General features: G+C 37.3%; 1 protein-coding gene across 1 annotated transcript; it reads left to right on the top strand.

Moving 5' to 3' along the window:
- Nucleotides 1–421: 421 nt before the first annotated feature.
- LOC575766 (serine/arginine repetitive matrix protein 1) lies at nt 422–7,173 on the top strand. The gene is made up of 3 exons (XM_776143.5): nt 422–784; nt 1,246–2,934; nt 3,491–7,173. The coding sequence occupies exons 2-3, from the start codon at nt 1,261–1,263 to the stop codon at nt 3,740–3,742; spliced, it is 1,926 nt and encodes a 641-aa protein (XP_781236.2). The 5' UTR covers nt 422–784; nt 1,246–1,260; the 3' UTR covers nt 3,743–7,173.
- The last annotated feature ends 1,504 nt before the right edge of the window (nt 7,174–8,677 follow it).

Below are 8,677 nucleotides of genomic sequence, written 5' to 3'. Positions count from 1 at the left end.
AAATAACATTTAAAGACCGTCAATACTACTGGGCCAAAAGGGATTAGACCACACAGCGAGGTCACTGACAGGTGGCTATCTCATTAACTCAGCTCTCAACCATGAAAAGGAGTGGCCGGGGGACCAACAGGCACCGATTGGGGACGTTTTCTATAATATAGAGGGAGCAAGTAGCTACAAGTAGGACAGTGGGGCTTTAAATTGCCCAACGGCAGTCGGGTTCATTTTATCCAGCAATATGCAAGTCAGTTGCCTATGTTGCCCAGTGCAGTGGGTTAAAAATTGGTTGTTTACTAGCTGTCAGTTTTTTTTTTTTCTTCTTCCCATTTTCCGAGAAATGGGTATCATTCTGTGGACAATGTGCGCGCGTGCATTTACGCTCACGAATTACGTGTTGTATGTGCGAGAGTCGTGCAGCACGTCCGGTCGCCCATATATCGATCCGCATAGTTTACGATCTCTATAGCAACGGTGGTATTTTCGTTGCGTCTCTTTTTGGAATTTATCAATTTTCTCGTTATATTTCATACTAAAAGACTGATCTTATTTGAGAGTGTTTGCTTAGGAATACATTAATGCTCTTTAAAGTGTTTGTTCTTGGTCTTTGACTGTGTGGGAACTGCAAACTGATGATCAACGACCAGCAGCAGTGCAGCTAGCACGATCCGGTCGACAGTCGACGCTAGCTGACGATTCCGCTGGCCTGGCGGACTAGTCACGGTACACTGCATGACCTTGCATGACCACCCGCTTGGCATAAAGCTGAGCAGCTGAGCAGAGTTAGGTATAGTCTATATTCGTCTAACTTACCGTACTGTTTGATGGAGAAGCCTGATAATTATATCAATCATTAACCGGTATATGTATTTAATTAATTGGCCATGCTGACTTGTGTTGTCCAAACAGCTTGTCTTTAAGTTTATTAAACGAAAATTGTTTATCCTAGACCCAGACCTAGGGTCTACTCTAGTTGAGAAAGATTAAGTTATTCATTAAGAAACAATCGTACAATGCAATGACAATGAATCAATGAATGATTCAATGTAATGATTACCGGTACTGGTATATGGGCGGTAGTGAATTATCCTTTTTATAGCCCCAAGCACTATGATTCTAAGATGTGTAAGAAAGAAAAAACTAAGAAAGACTTGGCTTTTGTTTTGCTAAGTTATTTATAGCAGAATTCCTTATGCATAACAGTGGCCGGTATTGCACCTAAAATGTGAAATTCTCTTTGTTTTTCAGATCTGCTACACGGTGATGGCCAGTTCTGGATCAGTCAGGTATCCAGGTGGATATCCAGACAGCATGCGTAGGACAGCTCCTGCTGCTCATTCTCGCATACCTGTGGCGCAGGCTCAGAGAGCTGATGCCAACCGTCATGTGAGTGCTCCACATCGTTCAAGGCTCCTTGCCATGCAGGATGCCTACCAGAAGAAGCTGATCAAAGAAAAGGAAGAGAAAATGTCAGCCATGTACAACAGGCAGCAAGATCAGGCTCTTCAGAAAGTGACCCGTCATGGAAGTAAAGCTGGTACAGATGGAGGGCAGGGTATTGTGAGGGATTTCTTCAGGGAGCGTAAACAAATGGAACAATCAAAACATTCGGCTGAAATCATGCCTAGAGATACACATTTTCAAAAGAAACTTCTAGAGAGGAAAAGTGATCTCTCAAGCACATATGATGCAAGCTATATTCAAAATAGACAAGCTCAGAAAATTTCTGATCTTCAGGAGCAAAAGCGGCATGAAGAAAGGAAACAGCAGGAAATGCTCAATTATAAGCAACAGAATCAAATGCAACAGCAACCGAAACCTGGCAAAGGTATGATGAGATCAAACCCCCTTGCACCCATTAAACGTGATTCTGTAAAGACGAAGGCACATGGCCCTCCATCACCCAGCTATGACCTCTACGAAACATCGAGCAATCTAGCATATGATGATGAAGAAGATTATCCAATGAAACCACTATCCAAGCCTCAGAAGGTCTCTCATCGTTCAAAGCAAAGAATCGATCATGAAACTCCTCCACCAAACAAGCTGAACACCACGCATGATCTGACACCACAGCCAGCTAAACAATTGAATCGCAAGAAGATTGCTCCTCCTATCTCAAAGAATAAACCCCCAATGAGAGCAAAGAAAGACAAGAAAAATGATTTTCAGAAATGGCAGGAAGAACAGGACTTGGAGAGGCAGGAACGCTTAAACAGATATGGTGAGAAAAACAAAACTGAGAATCTCTCTCAACCAAACAATGAGTATACTGTGGACTATGACAGGGAGCTGGCAAATGAAATGGATTCTGCCAAGACCAGGAGACAGAATGAGTATGATGATATGATGGCTAAGGAACATGAGCTGGAAGCAATGATTGCCAAACACAAGCAAGATCTTGCCAAAATGTCAATGGATAATGATAGTGATGACGAAATGGACTCCTTCCCAGTTCAAAAGAACAGGCAACCTGTGAAAAAGCAGTCAAAACCACAGTCTAAACCCTCTCCTCGCTACAAGGATACAGATTCATTTCATTACCATGATGATGATGATGATTATGAGAGCAGAGCAGGCGAGTTTAAATCTAGACAGAGACAAGAGTCCAAACCAAAACCAAAGCCCAAACGCAAAGCACCACCACGGGACCCAGACCCTGAACCATTCGCTCCACCACCTGCACCCGTTCGTCATGATACCACTCTATATGATCAAGCTATTGATGATGAAGGAGAAGCTATGGATCTGGATCTAGTTGCTTGCCCAATATGTGGGAGAAGGTTTGCAGCTGACAGACTTTCAAAGCATAAATTAATATGTAAGAATACATCTCGGAAGAAAAGGAAGGTTTTTGACAGTACCAAGCATCGGACTGAGGGCACAGAACAAGCTCAATATGTCAGGAGAGGCCAGCATCTCAAAAATGATCCACCGGTGAGTAGTATTGGTGTATGTTGTTTGAATCATATCATCTTCTGAGAGCGAGAAGGGCATTAACTCATTACTGTTAACACATACAATGTAGACTAATAATGCCCTTCTAGCTCTCAACAGATCAAATATGTGTTAAAAATATTGTAATGTTTTACATTAACATGGAAAGTATTTGACATGTACACTATAGGCTTATCAGTCATTTTATTGATATTTAATTTTGTTCTCCAATCAGGCTACTGTAAGATTTTGGGTTCAGTATATCAGAAAACATAGTTTATTAAGTAGGTTATGGACTTCCTTCAAAGAATGATAGCAACAGAAGCAATTTAATGAATATTAAAATGTTTTTAAATGCAATCTGACTTTCAGATATGTCCATGTATTTAGGTTTAGTCAGATAATTTTTAGGGACGGTAATATATTTTGCTCTATCAATCATCCTAGATATATTTATTTTCAGACTAACTTGCTCATTGCAAAGTTTGAAATACGTTATTGTTTTTCTTCTAACCAAAGACCTCTCAAATCATTTTATTTTGATTCTCTGCTGCAGGTGAAGCCGTCAAACTGGAAACGTAAGCATCAAGAGTTTGTACGATCGATACGAGATGCTCGTGAGACACAGGCATACGTTGCTAAGGGGGGCAAGCTATCTGATCTCCCTCCACCTCCCCCGTCAGAGAACCCAGACTATAAACAGTGCCCCTACTGTAATCGGAAGTTCAATCCAGCCACAGCTGAAAGGCATATTCCTCACTGCAAGAATACCAAGAATAGACCCAAGCCACCTCCCCGCAAGAAATGATATGACACTGGGCAAGAGTAAAAGTAAGCTTTTTAGATACATTCATGGGTCCATCATTCATGATGAAAAGCAAGCCAACCCTTCTCTGTGTCAATCATTCGCTAGCATTTCTAATCCTAGAGTCGGCCTATTACATGTATTGATATATCTCTTGATTTTCTTTTATATCATTTGATTGTTTTTGTATCATTTTTCTTACTTTTCATCATCTGCTGTTTGAGAATATGATGGTTTCAGCTTTTCAAAATGAGGAAAAAAATCAGATTGTAATCATGCTTGGGTTGAATCAGAACTCATGCAAGTCTTCCCTTGCATCTTGTAGAGCCACTGTAGATGTGCATACATGTAATCACCTTACACCCCCCCCCCTCCCCCATTGCCAGCTCTGTGTATTTGATTATTGCCTACATGTTCATGTGTACCTGTCAAAAGATTAGGGCAAGCACGCACTACCTTTGCAAGATTGGGTTACGCATGACATAATCAATCATATTGGATAAACAAACAAAGAGAGAGACTGTACATTAATCTAATTGGCAGCAATCAAGAAATGGCTGTCAATTAGTGATAGTGTGCTTTCGGTTGAGCCTGCTGAGAGTGCAGATATGAAGCACACCTTAATGCCTACTAAATGTACATGTCGGCAGTTCCTTACAACAAGATTTGTTCGCAAATACAATTTATAGAATTGCACAATTTTCCAAGAGTATGTCTTGAAATGAAATATAATTTTATGACTATAAATTAAGGGAGCTGTTCCTCTCTGAAACCCTGTACTTGTAATAATAATATTCCTGTGATTCATATCATATTTATTACACTTTTTATATTTAATTTATATTCCAAAAATCTTAATTTAATATAAGAAATGGAAGGTTTCTTTGAAATTCATCATTTATGCTTTATGCAGAATGATTTGATATGAAGAAATATTGACATTTTGAAAAATACATGTAGATGTTTCTTCTTGTGTCATATCCAGGTAGGAATAGCTTTAAATTGATTTTAATTGAGACATTCCAATCCTAAAACTATCTTTTGTGCTTTTGATATTGCTTTGGATTACTTCACTACAGTACATGCCAAGTGGTAGTTGTTTTCTTATTGTCTTATTGTAATGCTTTTTTTTTCCACCAAAGAATATTATTTCTGTGTTATAAGATACAGAAATGTGAGGCATGTTACACTTAACATCATCATTAAAAAACGCTGCAGTTTTGCTGAGTCATATCAGAATAAGCCTTTATAGCTCTCCATTTTGGAAGAAGTTATACTTCTACTTTTAGCCAATTAAGTGTGACAACACAAAACACAAAAGGCCTCATTAAAAGAAGAAGTTAAGAGGATACAGTTAAGTGAAAGGGGAGTACTGCAAATGGAAAATGTATTACATGTAAATATGTTAATATACATTGTAATATGACAAAAGCAAGGATGGATTCATTCCAGGCTGATTGCACTATTGTTCATGCAATGATTGGATTGTGTGAGCTCATCATTAACCAACCAATCAGTTGCTATGCTACTCTGATTAGTCTTGATTGATGATGCCATGCAAACATCCCCCACACAGTGCTTTCCTTCCTCCATTAAACCCTCTTATCATTATTACCAACCAGTCACCCCAAGCACACTCCCTGGTTGTCATATCAACCAGTGTAAACAATCAGTGCTATGATACACCTGCTCCAGTAAGTAGCTATATATAATCTTGAAAGAGGAGGATTATGAAAGACTTCTTGTGTCATGCTTGTCTCCAAGGGATTTATGCCTACGCTGGTAGCTCATGATCTTTTCCAATATTATTTTGTATATATTCTGAAAGGTCCTGTACTTGACCTAAATTTGTTTTAGTTTGGATAAGTGTCTGCATCTTTTTATATATTTATGATTTAGTCATTTGTTTTTTCAACATTTATATCTTGCTAATGGTTTTTTTTTTGGTGATCTTTTTTATACATTTTTCTTTGTTTCAACATACAAATGTATGTATCTCTAATATATTCATTATTTCGAACAATATTGAATTGCTTAAAAGAATAAGCAAATATCTGGTATCAGTGATGTGGTAATGTTATTGTATACATTGTTCATAGATTTATGTGCAACATTGTGTCCCCCATGTGGTATATCTTGAGGATCTAGAAGGGAGTATCTTACTGGACCAATACCTCCCTGTGATTATTTTAAGCAAATCATATACTTTGTTGTTTATTAGTACAGAATAGATATTTATTACAAAACATGTGCTTTTACTGGTGTACAAATAACAATTTACATTTTCATTGTGATAGAAAAAATAGGGCATGTATATTTCAACCAGTTCAAACTTGCTTCTAGATTATAAGATGTTGTTGCTCTTTATAAATCGAAATTATTTTCTCTCTTGCTTTAATCCCACACCATCGGATATCCATTTGCACTTGCTGTCTTTTGTCAAATGAATACATGAATATACAGTGCATTTGTAACTTGAGTTGCTTTTGTATTGTTAACTCTCAATGAGGCACTGCAGTATCAAATTCTTTACAAGTGAAACTTTAGTAAGTGGAGAAGACTCAATGTCTACAAACAAGTATGTTAGCCAGGAGAATGAAAATGCATGCAGGAATGGTAATTTGTGTCTACCTTGACAGAATATGAAGGGCTTATAAATCATTCTCTTTTCTATTTTTTTAAAGAGGAATTAGAATTATGTTGAATACAATTAGAATTTAACGCAAGTGTGCTTTCATATGTAGATTATGTAACTAGTCTAGCTCACTTGTTATCATATATCACTATATATTTCCAAATAGAATGTACATGTCTTCCTGCATATGACATCATGTAATTAGTTTGTTAGTGTGCATTTTTTGATGTTAGTCAATAGAAAAGATTTCATATTTTATTAGTACAGTCTTACATATTCTATGGCATATTAGGTCTATCGTTATCCAATTATTTTTCATATATTTTCAATGCAGTGCTATCTGTGAGGTAAAGTATTTTTTGTATATTTCCATTCCCAGAATATGATATATTGTATACTAAACAAATGTCATAGCCAGTTTGTATAATTCCTGTGATTCAGAGTAGGTGGGGGTTTTTCTACTTGATTTTTCTTTAGACTTTACATATTGATGGAGGCGAATCAATTTCTGTTCCGATCAAATTGTAAAATCTACTCTTCGCACAGAGAAATGATTTGAAGGTGGAAACACATAATAGCTGTTTTCATGAACAATGCCAAATTTATTACAAGGTTTTCAGGTTTAATAATATATTGAAACAAACTCTGTATTTAAGTTCAATGCACTGTATTGTGGAATGCTGTGTATGTTTCTGAAATATGCTGTATCATGTGATATATTTTTATACAGTCTTGCCAATAGAGTGATGTGATGTGTGAGTTATATTGAATATATTGCAGGCCATTTATCAGACCCTGATAGTTGTTCCATTTTCGTTCTTTGTATTATTTTGGGTGTGTGTACTATGTTACTTTCAGATGTAAATAAAGGGAGAGAAAGGGAAAGGGAGACAGAGAGAGACTGAGAGAGAGAGAGAGAGAGAGGGGAAAGGGAGAGCGGGGAGAGAGAAAGAGAGAGGGAGAAAGAGAAAGAGAATGTGTGACGGACAGACAGAGAAATAAAGACGGACAGACACAAATAGCAAGAGGGATAAAGGAAAGAGAAGACAGATGAAGAAGGAGAGAGAGGGAGAGAGTGAGGGTGGGTTTCAGGTGCAGGGGATTCATCTTTCATAACAAAATTATAAGTGAACAGACAAAAACCTGAGCATAGAAAATCTAAAAATAAATTCGAATAAGCAATGGACTCGATACTGAACGTAGAAGCTGTAAGTACTTAATTATGGAGGATCTCTTCTTGGCGATTTGGTTATGATTGTGTGATCGGGGTATAACTCCCATCCGTTGAGTAAACAAAATGTTTTTCTTCTTCCATTACGGCGAGAGAACAGACTTTTTTAGGTTAAATATCCGCCTGCAAAAGAAAAATAATGAGTTTGAGAATTAAGAGGATAGATAGCTGAATTATTTGCATACTCAAAAAATTTGAGAGTTTCCATGTATATAACACATGTTATGACTGCATTGCTGACCTCCACTTTCAAATTCCATGAATATAATCCGTTTTTTTCCTCACAACTCTTAATGCAAGAATCATTCTTCCCTCTCATTATTCATAAAATAACGATCAAACTTCAAACGTAAGTTCTAGTTTAATCTTACTATTTAAATTTAACAATAAATAAAGTGTTTTCCAAGTCCCTATAATAGATCGTGATAAAACAAAACGCTCCCTCAAATGAAATCAATTGTCAGCCTTAACACGGCTACAATAAAAATAATTGTTTCATTTGGTTAATCTTAAAAATAATAACAAACTAATTCTTATCTGATTTCACGTGTATTTTTAGGGTTGCGAATCGGTTAAAGACTTTTTTATTTTGTTATATTTTTGGAGCTTTCATTTGCATACTCTGCTGCTTTCCCTTTTCTAGCTCCTCTTCTTTTTCTTCTCTTCAAATTCTCCTATCGGCAGGGCCGTAGCCAGAGTATGATGTTTGGGGGCACATACAATGTAATTGATCGACGTCCTGGGGAGGGGTCTAAAAAAATTCAATTGATCTTGGAAAAAAAATTGCCCCCCCCCCCCCCCCCCCGTGGCTATACGAGCCTGCTTATCGGACTTGTTATATCTATTTGACTTCTTCTACTCCTCCTTCCCCTATCTCTAGCTCAAGCTTTCTTTTTTTTTTACTTCTAAATTTGACTGAATCTCCTTCTTATTCTAGACTTGAAGTTGTTGTTCTTCTTCTGCTTCTGCGGTCTCCATTGTAATTTGTTCTTCTTATTTTCTTCTTCTAGTTTTCAACCCCTCCTCCTTCTAACTTTAAACATTCTCCTCCGTGTCCTCCTCCTCCCATTTC

The sequence above is a fragment of the Strongylocentrotus purpuratus genome, unplaced genomic scaffold, assembly GCF_000002235.5.
Source record: "Strongylocentrotus purpuratus isolate Spur 01 unplaced genomic scaffold, Spur_5.0 spur5_scaffold_5, whole genome shotgun sequence".
Classification (NCBI taxonomy): Eukaryota; Metazoa; Echinodermata; class Echinoidea; order Camarodonta; family Strongylocentrotidae; genus Strongylocentrotus; species Strongylocentrotus purpuratus.
The sequence above is the reverse complement of the archived record's forward strand: the minus strand, read 5'-3'. Positions and strand labels throughout refer to the sequence as shown.